This window comes from Pyxicephalus adspersus, chromosome 2 (assembly GCF_032062135.1).
Source record: "Pyxicephalus adspersus chromosome 2, UCB_Pads_2.0, whole genome shotgun sequence".
NCBI classification, from domain to species: Eukaryota; Metazoa; Chordata; class Amphibia; order Anura; family Pyxicephalidae; genus Pyxicephalus; species Pyxicephalus adspersus.
This window is the reverse complement of record NC_092859.1, coordinates 118778973-118797138: the sequence shown is the minus strand read 5'-3', so window position 1 is coordinate 118797138 and position 18166 is coordinate 118778973. Positions and strand designations below refer to the sequence as shown.

Below are 18166 nucleotides of genomic sequence, written 5' to 3'. Positions count from 1 at the left end.
GCACGCCCAAATCAACATGATTAGAATGAGACAATCAGGTAAATCTATCAATTTCAAGGAGGTGAAATAGTTTGAATCTGCTTCTTCAAAAGGCCAATCAGAGTGGTTACGGTAGTAAAGGCCTTGTTGGAGTAGGTTACTGCACCCCAGTATCACAATGTTAAAAAGTCCATCTTCCATTCTCAAACTTGTCCAGTATCAGCATTTGGTTTTCCAGAATACTACATTGGTTCAGGGTAACATCAAAACCATTTTCAGCATCATTTTACCAGCCCATGTCGACATCATGACCCACCCAGGAGGTCTGCCTATGATAGCCTGTGTGCAGGAAGCAAGATTTAGTAGAAGATTGTAATAAGGGGACAGTGCCAGTGAGCAGGTGAGTACTGAAGCTTACATTTCTATTTATTTAATTTAGAAGTATTGGACGAAGGGTTGCTGGACTGTCATTTTACTGTCCTATAGTCACAATGGACAGAATCCTTTATTCCATCTATCAGATGGAGGTTTTTAGTCTGAATAACTGTCGGGAGCAAAGTTTTTGCACATTTCAGTGAGTTCCTTGGTTTTGTTTGACACTATATATTTTGTTTATTTTTGTTTTTTGATGATATATTAAATATATAAATAAATATAAATATATACAAAATGCGTAGAGTCTGCTATGCATACCGAACAATCTAAAGTTATGTAGACAACCCTATAGTGAGACTATTATCAAAAGATATGGTGTACATATATGAGGAGGTATATGAATTCTAAATTATGTTTTGTTTTCTGTTACATAACGTAACAACATTTTCATGGCTGACAGGCCATCAAGATCTTAGTGTTTGAGACAAATTTAAATCTTTTTCAACTGTTTATTGAATAAGCATTAGTCAAATGAGTGTATGGAAAAAATAAAAATAATGACATGCAGCATGCATATACCTATAATTTACATAACATAAATGCTCACACACACACACAACCATAGTCACATCAGCTGATAATTAATCAGATAAAATCCTTGTTGGATAAGGACAAGTTGCCATGGGAACCAGGCTGATTAATCACATGGGACAGATTTTTGGGACAATGGGTCTATTCAATGAGACTTTCCTCCCCACTTGAAATCCCTTTACATGGACAGGACTTAGGTAACATCTAAAGTGGGCTGCAACAATGCCAGCTTTCCTCTTCTTGCACACTGAGCTTTCCAGTAATTCGTTATAGAAGAAGTAACAATTCACCATCCAAATACCCACAAATAAAAGCACAGTGTCTGTGTGTACCGACAACAAACCCCGATAGTTCTGTCATTCTGTTATGGCTAAACTGGATTACAATACATGGTAATAGGCACAATGGGATCATTTTATCCACCATTCGGAACATATAAAAGAACGATCGCTGTGATACAAAGCAGAAATCTATCCCTCTAGACACATATATCAGTAAAACACAAATAACACATCATGATAATGTTGTTTTTGCTTTATAGAAAGCCCTAGTGTGAATGTATTAATGCATTTACCTATGCATGTTATTATTTTACCCTACAGAAATGTACACACTGCCTAGTCTACAATGTACATCAAAGCAAATATAATAAAATATACGCATTTATATAAAACATTTATGAATATGAACCATATAGTCAATATTAATATGCTAAAACATGTATACACAAAGCTTTTAGCTACTGTGCCCAGTATACAAAAATGTAGCAGAATTAGAGTTACAATGCCTGGCTCTCACACAGTTCAATCCCTCCATTAATACCCACAGCGGGACATTACTTGGTTGGTGCCAGCACACACTAAACCATCTATTTTTATACAGAGCTCAGAAATCTTGCCAGCCATCTTTTCAGGTTGTCAGTCATTCTTAAGCTCAGCATGGCACATTGTAAGTGCTATAAGCCTGCATTACATATTCAGTAGATCTTAGCAGAGTTGGAAGAATTACCTGTTTGGAGTTGGAAGACCGGCGACATTGTTGTACCAGTAGCACAGGGTACATCAAGCTAAGCACGACCAGGCAGAAGATTTGCGGCAATGTTGACAATAAGGAGTAATACCTGTAGTACTGGATGATAATCAAAGACAATATTACTGTATAATTTAAGGCAGATGTTAGGAAAGCATTTTTGCATATATATGTAGAATAAATACTGTTAGCTAATCAGACATTTTCTAACCCTACTGAGAATTATTGGCAACTTCCTAATTGTTACAAAATTGATCATAAGCCATTATAAAGTATTCTATGCAGAGTATTATTGAGTAGATCAACAATCTGACTGTGTGGACAGTTTCTGGACCTGCATATGAATAGAAATGATTAAATAATGATACCCTGGTCATTTGACTAATTGGACCTGTTGGATATTTTTGTGTGTCTAATATTTGCTTTAATTGACATAGAAAATGCTCCATATGACCACTTACCAGTTTAATATAATGCAAATTACATAACACTCCCCCATGCCCACAAGAAGCCTATACTCCAAAGTATTTGATGGGAATCCTATTTTGGGGTCATTTGGGCTTATGGTACAGGAAACCAATATTCCTCCAACCCCCTTACTAGTAGAGTAGTAGTACCTTTAGGGATAAAGGTACACTGTGCTCAAATGGGGAGTGCTGCCACTATGCAAGTCATAAATGAATGGGAAACTTTTTTTTAACTAATCAATTCCCTTGAATTAAACAGGTCCAATAGCAAATCAAATAAATACTTTCCTGCCAGTCTGTGCTTAAAGCAAAGTTTGGATTTTCATGTGCTTTGTGTGCACTGATTAGTTCATCCCTTAAAAAAAAGCGTGTAACTCAAGAACTTTTTGCATTCTCATCGTAGCAATCAGGGTCTCCCATTTGTACTGCTAGGGTAGATAAAAGCACATACAGGAGAAGCTAATTTACTAAGCTGGATGACTGCCGTCCCAGTCCTGATAGCTGCCATCATTTCAGGCCATTGGATGGCTCTGATTATACAAAGCAGTCACAAACCAGGCTGTGCATGTACACTATACACCCTTATATACATCATTTCAGTGATGATGACAGAACAGAAAAGTACTCAGTACTAAAAGTAGGTTAAATTTAACACTCCAAACTCCACCCAACATCAAGCCAGTGATTGGTAAGGTATACTTAATAGTGGGAACAATATTTATCTTGCCAATAACATCAAATTATAGGTGTCATTTGTAAACGACTGTGGGCATGGTAGCAAGAATATAACTGGCTGCAGAAAACAACTTTTAAATTTTAAACAGATCATCCCAATGTTCTCTATTATAAAGTACTGATTTACCAGTATCTGATTTCAGACAGAGTGGACAGGTGGAAATGAGAGTTAAAGACCCTGTCATGACACCAATGTTATCAGCAACAATTTTCCAAAGAGAAGATAAATCTATTTATCCCATTTCGGGCTTGTTAGTTACTTGTACATGTGTCCACGGAAAGACATCCAAAAGCACTGAGACTGGTGCTTGGTTGGGATGTAAGCAGACTCAGGGTTGTCACAAAATTGACACTTTATAGAATTCCCCTTTGTTACTCTCATTGCAGCTACATAAAAGATTATGAAGGTAGGTGAGGGCAGAAGCGGAATAGATGGGCCAATACAAACCAAAATTAGAAATTTAAAAAAGAGAACAGTATTATGATCCACAAGAAGAGAGGCGGCTGTGCCGGGGAGTTTTTACTTCTTATAATTTTGTATTTATATAGCACCAACATATTATGCAGCACTTTACAAAGTCCATTGTCATAACCCTAACTGTTCCTCAGAGGGGCTCACAATCCAATGACCCTATCATAGTCATATAGCATTAACAGAGACTAAAGCAAATTTTGAAGGGAAGCCAATCAATCTAACTGCACATTTGTGGGATGTGGGAGGCAACCAGAATGCCCAGGGGAAAATCACACAAACATGGGAGGAACATATAAACTCTTTGCAGACAGTGTCCTGGCTGAGATGTGAACCCGTGACCCTGTGCAAAGGCCAAAGTGCTAACCCCTGAGCTAACAATGCTGCCCGTGTTGTGTGTTTATTCGTCAGATGAGAATTACAATTCAAAAAAAATAATTTATAGAAAGGTAAAACACAAGTAAGATTATGATTTTTCTCTATTACTAGCTGGCGATTTTTAAAGTTGGTAACAGATTCTCTTTAAAAGGGTCCCTTTCCACAGCCAGAATTAAACGAATGGTCAGTAATCCACATACTGGTAGTCCCCGAGTTAAGGACATCCCACATACGGATGACTCCTAGATACGAACGGGGCTTCCCTGCTCCCTCGTGTGCAGCACGGAGGCTTGGAGGGGCCAGTTTGCATGACTTGCAGAAGAAATCATTTGCCAAACACAGCTGACACTGAGCTCTTCTGCAAGCTCTTGTAACCTATTAATCACCAAGACAAACTCTGAAGTTGTTTCTTTTTGAATCAAAGCACAGCTTGCTCCAGGAGTTAATGAATGTCTAGGCTCCATAAAGTTTTGTTTGTTTTGTTTAAAATTTGTTTTTTTTGTTTGTGATTAGCTCACTGTGAGGATTTTATACAGTAACTGACACCACACTGCCTAATATTATGTTAAGACAAACATTTGTCCTAATTGCATTTATTAAAAATGTACCTGTTCCAACTTTCATACAGATTCAACTTAAGAACAAACCTACAGTCCCTATTGTATGTAACCCGGGGACTACCTGTACTATGATCAGAATGCGTTAGGCATACATAGGTACCCTTGAAAAAACATTTAAAGGTTAATATGCTGGGATAGATTTAAATGACACAGACCTCTGTACCCAGAAGGTAGTAGGAGAATGTCAACGGTGAACAAAGATATTCAGGCATGTAAGACATGAAGGAGTATGTTTATGTACCCATAGGACAGGTAGTTGGATGGTTTCCCAACATTTAATTAGCATCTAATGTATATTAATTGTGTCATTGTGTTAAAATAATAGCAGTTACTACACAATCCTTGTTTTTATACTTCTCTTAGTATAGTACTTTAATAAGAAACTGCAAGAAATCCTCCCTCTAAATGGCTGAATACATTCAGTGCATAATTATATAGTTAGGTTGAAAAAAGACATAAGTCTATCAAGTTCAAGTACTAGGGAAATAAACATGCTAGGCTTCAGCATATTCTAGATAAAACTATTTATACATTAGAAGAGTGAACTGTCTTAAAATATGTAATTCTGTTCATCCAAATGGTGGTGCAGGTACCCCTGTCAGACAGCAAGGCCAAATTAACCTGCCCTCCCTATCCATTTGCTAGCTGTTAGCATTAGAAATAATTCACAAAGACACTTGTTTGGCAACACCAGTAATAATTTCCCATTTACAGAAAACATTTACAAAGCATTACAAAAAAGTAGTTTTTTGAAAATAAAAAAATCAGTGCCCTGCATACAAGGTCAGTTACACTTTGAAGAATATCAAAAGATAATGGTACTCTGATCTGCGAAGGGCACTCACACACTATATACATGAAGTATACAGCCTTAGTACCAAATAGCGCCATACACTAATCATAAAAGGTGGTCAAAGTGCCTCAGTATTTGGGAATATTGAACATTTAGCCACTGGAAAGTTAACATTTTTGTTTTTGGAATCAGGTTTGCTTCAAGGCACTCTTTGCCTTAACTTAAACCTGTATTGTGCAAACCCTATAAGGCATTTAAAAAGCTTGGAATATAAAGTTTAAATAATACCCATATGAACAGGGTCTTAGACTGACAACATAGTACAATTCTGTATTTCCAGCCCTTCATTCCACTGTATGACTTCAGCTGGAGAACACTTGCAAATCACATACCATGCTTAGCTGCATTGTGGTGCCATTCATTTTAATGACACTTAATGCATTAAGACAATGCACCAACATTGTAGCACAATAAAGTGTACAGTAGTGCACTGTGATTCATTACATTGGAAAAAAAGGATTTGTGTTTTGTTAACATGACATAGTGTGTAGGTTGGTTGGTGCCACTTTAATTCTCAATTACATGGCTTAATTCAACTGCATGCAAATGAGACAGAATGTGCACCTGCATTGACATAACTTATAACTCCAAATTGGCCTTTAATGCTTTCCAATTAATATAAAATAGAATTAAATGATGTTCAGCTTTATCATGTTATTTAGTCATATATTTGCATTTTAAGTCTTTTCTCCCATTCATTAATTTAGCATTTTTCTTATTAGGCTTGTTATCAGGCTGTTTCATCTAAATAAAACTGAGAAACAATAATCCCTTCTTTTTCAGAGATATTAGAGGAAAATGATTAGATAATAGTAGCCGATGTAACAAGCAAGTCTCTTTCACAATAAAGTGTCACAATAAATGCCAAAAACATTTATACATAGATACCCCAACAAAAAGAAAACTCTGCCCAAAATAAAGAAAGCCATCTGTTTGTCTTACCTGCTGTGATTGTGGGCATTCTGCCTTCTGCCATATTAATGCTCCGCAGTGCATCCAGGAGAGGATGGTGCCCACGCTGTACCCTATAGTCTTTTGAGCCCTGGGACCATCCAGTCTGTTACTTGCAAGAAGAGGGTAGTACAGTGCAGGATAATAGAACAAGGCAAGGATTTTCCAGCAATATCCTAATAGTCCTGCAATATGGTAAAAAGATATTTATGTACCATCAATTATTGGTCCTATAGCCATTACTTTAGTGTTCAGTTATTATGCGGCTAGCAATTACAGCAAAAAGAAAAAAATGTTTCAAAAAACTAGTTTTAATGTGGTATATTGAAAATAAATATGAAGAGCTTACTCATTGGGCTTCTTGCTTTACTAAAGGTACAGGTACAGTGTTACAGACATTCAGCGCCCAGTCAAGAAAAAAACTAAAACTTTTCTGTAAAAAACTAGATTTATAGGCATAGGAGCCAGTGACCTACCTATCTGGAAAATGGCACCTTATTTGTTTGTCTTTATTATGGAATAACATGTGCATGTTAACTACTTCAGGAGACCTTAGCAAAGGGGGAGAACTGGAATTCTTTGGTTTTGGTGGCAAACCAACTGGCCTTTTCATGGTAGATTTTTGCGAATCTAAGTGCGCCACAGTACTACGTTGTCTGGTTGGGTAGATATGACACAAATTTTTCATTTTTTGTCATCAGCTTCTCTTGCATGGACCACTTGGCATCCAAGAGCTTCAAGGGAAGTTGGTACTGGAAGACTTGCCTCCAACATGTGCTGCGAACAGAGGTTTAAATGGGGAACATTCAGCTATATAATGTCCAGTAGGGCTTGTGCTCTGATCAATGTTCAAATAGTGATAAATCTCCCTTTCAGTTACTGCCTCAGAGGGGACACTCAATGCATTTGTGAGCCCTGCAATAGAAACATTGATTCTGCTGTTTGTTCTCGTTGTTTTTTAAACAACAGAATTAATTTGTGCTTTTCTATACAGGTAAAAACTTGACATGTGATACCTAAATGAAAGGGTGCATGCTGTCTTCTATTTTCCAGTGGCCAGGTATAGTATTAAAGAAAATTTACCTCCATAGTTATTTGGGATGAAGTTCATTGCTGTAGGGTCCAGAAATAAGCGGACAATTGAGGACACTAGCAAGCCAAAGACAGCACAAGGCACCCAGCTGCTCCCAGAGGCCTCCAGAAGGTTCAAGGGGCTGCAGTTTGGACAAAGGAGAAGTTGACAAATGAGAAGAGGATGGCTTAGGGAGCAACACAAGTTGTGTGAGGTAGTGCAGATAATAATGGGCAAATAGAAGGGTAACAACAGGGACAGAAATTGGGGTTAATATAATACCTGAGAACACCGGGGACCCCCCAACAGCAGGAAATGCAGAGTTTTCGCCGTCGTATCAGAAAAGATAAAAGCAGCAATGCGCAAAGCTAGAAAAAAAGGTATATGCAAATTGTGTACAGAAGTTAACAGCAGGTCGATATGTTTTTTAAATTTTTTTAATTAAACAGTATAGAGATGTATACTTGCCATCTGTCTCCTCTTTTTTAAAAGTGGAAATTGCAAGTTTTGAAGATTTTAGGCCCTGTTTGGATGATTTCTGATTTGCATCTATTTATACATGTGCTTGTAAAGATGGCCTTTAGAATCAAGCCAAATGCACTTTTCTTAAGTGCTTTTGAGCTTTCCATGCATTTGAGTTGTTTGTTTTGCCTTTCAGTTGCTAAAGTAGTAGCTTTTGCATTCAGGTTGACTTGCATGGTGAACAAATATTACAGCATTATAGCAATAGCCTATGTGCTAGCATCCTATTTGAAATTTTAAGTTTTCAAATATTAGACCCTCCTTGGGCATTTTTATTCTGCTTAGTAGGTTTCATCTGTGCCTATATTTGACCTGTTCTGGGAAACATATTCAGACTGACATCTTCTAAAATGTTAGTTGCCTTGTAAGGCCTGCATTGGAACATGTCTCAAGTTTCTGATTCTAATTACCTATTTGAAGCTTCCTTTATTTAAGTTCAATGAAGATTTTGATTAATTATCTGGTAATTGTAAATTAAAGCATTTACTTTATTCAAATGTAAACCCCAATTGTTTTATAGTATGTTTAAAACTGTGGCAGTGATATACTAAAGACATTTAGGTTATTCACACACCAAGGTGAATTATCTCCTTTCAAATGATACCCCACCTAGCTTAGTGAATGTGTTGAGAACTTACTTTGCAAAGACTACCCAATCACATGAGTTGTTTGTCAGTCACATACATAAACTCTAATTTACTAAGCTAAGTGAAATATTTAATAAAAGGGCATGATTCTCTTTGCTACATGAACAGCTCACTCTATACAATTCTTAAGCAAACATTTTTGTGAATCTGTGACAAGCATTCTTACCTAGAGATTGAGATTGCCAGTAATAGCATTTTCTGATACAAGCTTACAACACTAAGCTATTGCCTCTCAATTAGCACCTCATTTTATACGTTAGCCATTGGTCATCGATCAGGATTAATAAATAGCTATCCCAATGGCTAGCCTAGTGAGTGCACATAGCAGGCATTCAATGTTTCCACAATTTGATAAGTAATTGGTTAGAGTTGTCAGCCTGTACCAAAAAGTGCAGTTATTGCCAAGATACCCAGGTAAGAGCTTTGCAACTGATTCACAAAGATATTTGCTTAAGATCATTGTATACAGTAGGACATAATGCCAAACATATTAAGGTAATATATCGAAAATTATTTAGGATTTAACTTCAATTTAACCACAGGTCTTTCATTTTAAAGAACAAGACATTAAATCAAAGGCTTCAGTGGGGTTAGTAGTGATGTGCACATTCTCATTATTTTTTTTATTTATAATAATTAGGTGGGTCCTAAACCTCACATGTATTTTACTAATAGATTATATTCAAGCAGGACGCTTCTCTATTTTGCAGGAGCAGTTTGAGGAACTTGGGTATATTGTAAGGAAGTAAATGTTAGCATCAGATATTGTTGTGTTAAGTTTGTAAGTTTAAAAAGTAGGTTATTTCCAGTCAATACTTCAAGTTACATATAAGGTATTAGTTATATAACAATGACTGGTTAGTTACAAAAATGGTGATTAAGGGTAAGGACACAGTGAATATATCAGAAAACTCACGGAAACAGGGGCCATAATGAGATGGTAGAGTTCATCTGACAGGGTTGGTAAACATGGTACAATAATCCTGGAATTTAAACAAACTGTAAGTAATATCATAATACAATGCATATAGTCCAGAAGTTATTAATATGTGTATTAACTTACTCATCAGGTTGTACCACTGGTCCTTGTGGCTCATCGATGTACCAATTATCATACAAGTCATCCAGTTCAGGATCTGGACTTGCCTCTTGTGTTGACATAATTCTGCCTGCTGCTCCTGTATAGCAAAAAGAAAGACCCTTTCTTATATAGCCACACTCAGCTGACCACTGGACAGCATCCTTTTGTGTAAAGGATTATAGACATTCCCTTAGGGTCAGAAAGTGCCAAGGGAGAAATATATCAGCAAGTGCAGCACAGCAAGAACAGGGAAGCTAGGCGACCCACCGCAAACCAAGGTGCAGGAATGCACAGTAGGAGATGAATAATATGACAAGGGTATCTGAACTCTGAATATAGGGCAGATCTAGAGAAAAAAAATCAAGGATCAATTTTATATTCTGTATTATATGACCTCATCTCTATCTGTGTATCTTTAATCTGAATCATCTCATATTTAGTAACATAAAATCCCATTTTAACTATGACAATGCTGCTAGCCCTCTCATTAGTACTAGAGTACTAATTTATAATGCCCCTGCAGCCATCTGAGTGGGGATTAAGAGAATCAAGGTCTTAACAATGATTTTGTTTTACAGTGAGTATACAAAAGTTTGTTTCTCTTTGGATTTATTTGTTATACCACCATTATTAACATTGTTCTTTATTGCTTAAAGACAAAGTCATGTCCTGAATACCAAGTTGGCCTGACTTAGCCTGAGATCCAGCTTCATTCTCTACTGTTCCCAAGTTACTGGCCTTATTTAACTCCATTGTACATGAGTTTATACCTAGTGTAATCACTTTCCTAAAGAAGGAATTACATCCATGTGACCAATAAGTACTTTGTTTGCAGCTATACATTAGATCGCTTTTCCTGATTGGCACTGAAAACAAAGGATCCAACTTGTGTCTAGTTTTATACTGAAGCAGTAAATAATACACATATAAAGCCACATTTTGGGTCTATGTTGACAGGCTTTTGTTTGTATCAAATGCAAATGCATGTCAAATGCATCTGTCAGCAAGTTCTGAATGATCTCAGAAGCATCTCAAAGTGATGTCAAGCCAATGGCATCAACACAAGCCCAAAGCCTGTCAATGCAAGCCCTATTTGCATTGAGGTTTTTCCATCAACATTTTATGTAAAATGGGATTTTAAACAAATAAAAAGGAAAAACTGTCTAAAATATATATACGCCTTCTTACAAATTCCTTAAAAAAATGCATTTTTTTTAATTTGTCTAGTCAACTCCCAAAAACTAATGTCTGGTTAGCATTTACCTTCCACCATTTGGACTGGCCCTACCAGAGGTAGAATGAATAAGACAGAAAAGCGGCTCTGGCTTGAAATAGATGGCAGCTAAAGAGTAGCCGCGGAAAGAAATCCTAAGTACAAGGCATGAGGCTCTATCACAAGTCTAGTGGTAATGACAGGGATTTTTAAAGTATGCGTAGCCCACTTGGCATAGGTTGCTGCTGCTGCCCATCCTGTATATCCGGATTGCCCTGCAATATTTTCTATGCCGGCCCTGTAGTTTCACTTAACTCTGTTGGCACATGCCTTGCAGTTTTGTGTATGAATTTTTCTGCCTCCTGCCCTCTGATATTTCTACATCTCCACTGTCAACAGGTAGTGTAGTGACATGGAAAGCCCTCCATAGAACTGAACAGCATTCTACTGTTGTTGGAAACAATTACTAAAGATCAATTCCAGTTACAGAAATTTGACATCTGTATGCACCTACAAGTAGTGATCAAGGGTCCTGTAGTCTTAAAAAAATGATGTTCTCACCCAAAAGTAATTAAATAGGGTGTACCTATTAACAGTGATAGAAATGATTGCTAATAATGGGGTGTCGCAGTATTTATTACAGTTAGTTGGATTCTGGGATTAATCAAGTATATCATAACCTGTTATTCAGGTTGAGGTACATAACTAACCCTATGTAGAACATTTCAAGGCGCCTCACCAAACTCTCTTTTGAGGTTTCTCCACACAAGTCTTCATTGCCTGTGATTTGTTGGCAGCTGATGGGGCACTAAATGGTTGCTCATATGTGAATTTATGGGAAACCTTTATATTACCCCCATTTATCACCACACACAGAGCACACCCCTTATTATCCATTCAGATCTCTCTTACTCATGGGGTGAAAATAGTGCAAAGCTTTTAATAAAATGAGTCATAATTCTTTCCAACACTGAATGTTGGGGTGAGAGGCCATTAGAGGCGGAGAATGGGGACATGAGGAGTCTGAATTGCTTAAAGAAACAGATGTAACCAAGAACAATTTCAATGTTTGCTACAAATGTGCTAATTTCACTGCAGATTTCTTAATTATAGGTAAGCAAATACAAAACAAAAAATGTTCAATGCATGATACAAGAAAAAAACATGAATAATCATAATATATAAATACAAAAGGGCTGAGCCACAAGATCTGAAAGTATACAAAATAAAAACAAAACTAGTTGTAGTTGATGCAACTTTTAAGTCACATTTCATTTCACTAGATTTCAAGAATTAATGCCAATTTAGCGGTAAATTACATTTAGAAATAAAAAAGTAAGGAGAAATGTAAGCAGGTAGTTTAAAAAAAAGCATAAAATGAAGACAGAATTTTTGAAACTGGAATTACTTAAAAGTACAGTCATGACAGTCTGATCTGACTGTTTTCAGACATGTCTGTAGGAAGTGCTAGACTAACCTGACCCACAGATCTTAAGTGAAATAGAAATTATTCAGCTAGCACTACATAGGAGACGTTTAGTAAGTTGTGTTGCTTATATTGTTAGGGATTCATTGCTAATATTAGATGGATGTAGCTGTGGATCCCTATTGTGTGACCAGACAAGAAGCATATAGTAATAAGTAAAACTGGACTCTGGGGAAATGACAAAAACTACCCCTACAGGGGGTTCCTTCCCCTCCATGCTGCAAGGGTTCAAATGCTTGTTGTCTAGGGTAACAAAGAACAGTTTTACACACCTTATCCTTCTCTCCCACCAAAGGCACTGCTCTTCTTTTCCCCTTGAAGTCCTTTGGCCTCCCATTCACTGTTGGTCCTTTGTTTGGTCTATTGATTACTTGTAAGGAGGAAGTTTGTTAGGTAAAACCTACCTTTTATGTTTCCCTAGAGGAAAATTAGCATTAATAAGGGTAGCTTTGTCATTTCACAAGAGTTCTGCTTGAACTTATTTACACCATTTTTCCTTCTTTTATCACATCTTTCAATCCTGCAATCTGGAAATTTTCCAACCATCTCATACAAGGGCAAGCTATCATTCTCCTTCTACCTGAATATCACGTTAGAGCTTTATTCAAATTCCCTCTTTCCATTTACATTACAATCTTGCAAGCTTTAAGCAATACTTTCCTCTTGACTGATTGACTGACACTAGTACATGCTACTTGCATAGCTTATAGGGAGCTACCTGATCCATCTGTGAACTAATCAATTGCTATACCTTGACAATTTTATGAGAATGACTGAGATATGAACAATCTCCTATGTAGGTCTAGCCTTGATGGTAATATCATAATTATCTCTTCTCCCTTGGCATACCTACACACCTCACTTCCATCCTATATATGAGGCTGATTTAAGCTACCCATAGACAAAATAACTTTTTTTTTATTGGAAAAATGTTTGTTGCAGACCATGCTTTCATTAACATTCCAGAAAACATTGGCTAGCTTTTTACACTATTATGTGTGCTTTCAGATATGACAATTACAGATATGGTTCCAAAAGGAAACCCTTCCCAAAAAAGTTTGTCCACCAGCAATTCATATAGATAGTTGGCAATAGATGCTCAGACAAATGTCCTCCTGACCATTTTAATTTGGGCCAGATATCCGTTGGTTTTGAGCAGCTGTACTTATTATTTCTGTGTCCAAAACATTTTAGAGGTTGAAAATTAGTAAAAACCATTATTGTCTATAGACTTTAAAAATATGTCTATGGGCACCTTCAGAATTTCCATAAGTCTCCATACTGTACAGTTTAAAGAGATGAGATTCACTCTTTCCATTAAAACATGACACTTATGATGCTGATTTCATATCTGGTAATCTTTCTGTTGAATGAATATATTGAATCAAACCCGGGATCCTTATTTTAGCCTTGTTACTGTAATTTTGCTTGATCTCATTGACCCATCTGAAAAATAATATTTTTACAGACATTCTTAAAGTTTTGCATGCTATTTACAATAACACTTCTTAATATCAGGGAGTATAATAGGCACTTCTCTGCTTTGTCATTAGTTTAAACTCGATAAGAAAACACCAGGAAATTATTGTATTCAGTAAGGTGTTTTTGCAGCACTCATTAGCATAACACATAAATGTGATGTATGCAGTCTGTATGCTACCCGTTCTGCCCAGGGCCTACAATTGGCCAATCCCTGCCCATACATGTTTCCAGGGATGCCCATTATTCCCAATGGCAAACTCCAACACATGTACACAATTTCTAAGCACATAAGAGTCAGCAGAGACCATGTACACCGTGGGCCATGTAAACAGAATTCATTGCACACTCCACATTGTGATTATTTTTACAAATGTGCTACAGAAGTTAAAAGTCCAAATTTTGAAAAAAAAAGCTCAACTCCAGATAGGTAAAAAAGACTCAAATGAATGCAAGTAAATATTAATTGGTAAACTTTTAGTGTAAGAAATTAATTTGACCTGGTATCAGCATATGACATACCGCTATATATCAGACTGGGAGGAGAGGCCGCACTATGAGGCAAATAGGTATCTTAAATGCAAATGGGCTAAAATTGACTAAGCTGATAAGAGGAAGGATGTTATCGAGAATTTCCACAATTACAGATTCAAAAGTTGCACTGACTACTGAATATATTAATGTATAAAAGATAGTAAAACTTTACTGGCCTCGGTCTTTCAATCATGTAAAGAATCAGCATGTTTTAGTTTTTATTTCCCAGCACATGATTGGACTTTTGAAGAACACACAGATGTCTTTCATTACACTTCACTTCACATTACACTTTGGTACGTCATTTTATATGCAGTTTCTGAGTGCATGGATCTCACTGTGTATGTATTATGAATGAAGATATTTGCATCTTGAACTTGAGCTTTGTTCCATTCCAATACCTATTCCTAAAAATCTCTGATGATTACATACAGATAAACCAACATCATGTTTCACTGCCTATGGGGATCTCAACATGCTGAATTATTCAATGCCATTTAAATCTTCATTTAGTGCTGAATACAGTACTGGAATGGTTAAAACTTTACTGTATCAAAAGATTTCCCTTCACTTTCTATCTCAAAAACAAAAGAAGAAAGTAAAAAACAAAATTCTTCAAAATAAGATAAAAATCCCCACTTAGAAATCCCCTCTTCTGTGGTTATTAGTACAATGTCCTCACTGAAAGATTTCCTCATTGTGGTCTTGGGAGTGGGAGAAGGTGAAACTGGGGACACATAAAACAATACTAATTTGACATGGATACTTAAGCTACACACTCATGATGACTGTCACTTGAGAAAAAGGTCCTGCTCATCTCAGGTGAAAATCTAACATGTGTACAGTGGTCCCTCAGCATCGTGCAGGGCTGATTGATGAACAATCATTAGGAACAACCACTGTATGCCGCTCACTTGTCCGCCCTATAGAACAAAAAATATTGCAGGGTGTACAGAGCTTGTTCATTCATCTGTCAATGGAAACGATCACAAACGATTCGAGCAACACTAATCTAACATCTACCTGATGTCTGTAGGAGGCTTTCCCCACCATATCCTAAATATAACTAATCACATTCAATCATCATCCTATCCCATGATATAGATCCAGCATATAACAATGGACAACAAGTGTACTTTGTCTCCTGATGATTTAATCAGCAGAACTGCTTAAAGGATAAATACAAATGAGGTGGAAATCCACACATTCCAACCTACAACCCTCCACACCACAGTAACTTTGTAAATTGCAATATATAAAGAGAAATTATTTCAGTTGCTGCTTCCTGGCCTGCCCAGGGTACACAATTATGGGTATTGTTCCTAAATTTAATTTCATTGTTTGTGCTATGGAAATCATATTATATCCCTTTAAATAAACATTTGAATTTGATTGTTCATAATGTGCTCTTTTATATATATATATATATATATATATATATATATATATATACATAAATTAGAAATGTATAATGATAACTTAGCTTTATTATTGTGTGCAGTGTAGGCTGGCCAAACATAAAAGGAGATTGTCAAGTAAACATTTACAGTTACAATTACCCAACTTGTTGCAAATGTAACAATTGCTACAAAGTATCATGGCATTAGTCTAATATTAGGAAAATTGCTGCTTATACTTTGTTGATACAGCACTATATGGTATGCTGCCATTGTATTGTATTGTCAATAGAAAATGACACAACAAATGACATTTACTGATCATTTAGTGAACTTGTATGATGAAGAGGGGATCTGTTTAGGGTATGATCTTTGGGAAATATCTAAATCCCTATTGTATGATCAGTGTAATAGAATGTTGTGTAACACACTTGTACTATGTGTTTTCCGCTGTTGCTGTTCTGATCTGTAGATAGTTATTATCAGCGCTAGAGATAATGCATCATAACATGGTAATACATAAGACAATTAGGGGCAGTTAATATATAACACGGCTGGATAGTAGTATAATAACATAGACCAGTAAAAGTATAGCAGCAGAATAATGTCATGATGTACTTTGTATCTTTTATCACAGCATGTACACTATGGGTGTATTAGGGTGACCCCAAATGACCTGGTTCTGATCTTAGTCTGATACCTATTGAATGGGATCAGAACCAGATGAATATAAGGTTTTGTAGGGTTTCTCTACCTGACCACTACAAGTACTGGTTAATATAAGAAGATACTTTCTATAGTGGGTGCCAAATCTTCCCTTTTCTATGAAGAACAGGGAAGGAGAGGTTAACCCTTAAGTGAACCATTTATGCTGTCTGAATATTGTAGTCAGCCCCATCAGCCTAGACAAATGACTTTCTGCTCATCTGCCTATTGTCCTTATCAATTGTACATATAGGATAACACTGTAACATTTGAAACTGCAATTGTGATACAGAAATCCCCTGTTCTTAGATTATACTAACCTTCTAAAACGTGAACCAATAGACAACAGGGAATAATACCAAAATTCAATAACAAAATATGGCCAATTTATTAAATCATACAATTAATTTCACTCAAAACCCTAAAAATTACAGTGAGTATAGTTGCAATGCTTGGGGAAATCCTCCCCAAGATTGGTTATGCATCTGAAACATATTAAAGAAATCTGTTGCATACAGAACAAAATTACAATAAAGCAGAAATCAGTGTGTCTGGCATTGCTGAACAGTCAGCAGTGGAAATACAAATCACTGTTATTTATAAACAATTGACATTAGCAGAGTTTGGAAATCATTATTTAATATATAATGCCCAGGGTGAACTGAATATAACTATTAATCCAAGTTTTGCCAGACTCAGCACAAACATGTACTTTAGCTAATTAATGAACTGCTACGACTTCCAGTGCACTGAGTTTGCTTCCATAACAGATTTCCATCACAGACAATTTTTACCATTATTTCTCATCAGGCATTTTATGTGATACTACATCTCCAATTGATATATATGCTACAGGTAGTAGACAATGAAAAAATACGTTTCATACAACAAATTGCTTACTTTTAGTTCTGAAATATAATAAAACACTCTACTATCCAATATTTCAAAATGACACAAAATAACACAAGTTGTCAGCTGCTAGGTTGTGTCACCTGATTCCAAATACATGAAGTTCATGAGCACTGAACCTGTGCCATGCCAATGATCCATTCCTCCTTATACTACAGCCATCACCCTTGTCATACTGTATACTACTACGCAGGATGAACACTGTATCTGGATCTCAGCCTGTGTGACTACAATAGGAATCCACCTGTCCCACATGCATTGACAAACCTTTGTAGCTCTTCTGGACAATGCAGAGCAGCAGTAACACCTGTGATCTGAATACAGAAAATATGTGCAGGCTCTATTCACTCCTCTAGACTGGAAGTTATGGAGGGGGGTGCTTTATCTGAGATGAGGAGGTGGGGGAGAGTGCCCAGACAGAGCAGGCAAAGTTCAGTGGGAGGGGGTAGAACTTTACACCCCGCACAGCAAGGAGGTAGTGGATGTTATCCAAGAAAAGGGGGGTGTGGGTGCTGCTAGGACTAATAACACTACATCAGCAGCATTACTAACTTCCTGACATACCTCTAGTCTCATCTGCCTCTTAATAAGCAATTCTCAGTACACCTGAATCTGGTCTTTGTAGTCCATGTCGGTTATTAGGTGTATGTAACTCAGGTATGCTTCAATTA

General features: G+C 36.7%; 1 protein-coding gene across 2 annotated transcripts in view; it reads right to left on the bottom strand.

The window, feature by feature from the left end:
• Positions 1-17903, bottom strand: part of STRA6 (signaling receptor and transporter of retinol STRA6) — a 36749-nt gene extending 18846 nt beyond the window's left edge. The window contains exons 1-7 of one of the 2 annotated variants that reach the window (XM_072402140.1): positions 17763-17903; positions 9755-9869; positions 9608-9674; positions 7805-7890; positions 7534-7664; positions 6442-6635; positions 1954-2073 (exon numbers count right to left, since the gene is read on the bottom strand). In XM_072402140.1, coding sequence (XP_072258241.1) covers positions 1954-2073; positions 6442-6635; positions 7534-7664; positions 7805-7890; positions 9608-9674; positions 9755-9852 — 696 coding nt within the window. In that variant the 5' untranslated portion in view covers positions 9853-9869; positions 17763-17903. Of the gene's footprint in view, positions 1-1953; positions 2074-6441; positions 6636-7533; positions 7665-7804; positions 7891-9607; positions 9675-9754; positions 9870-17578; positions 17642-17762 lie in introns of those variants that run through there. The other variant, XM_072402139.1, reaches the window with a different exon arrangement.
• Between the last annotated feature and the right edge of the window lie 263 nt (positions 17904-18166).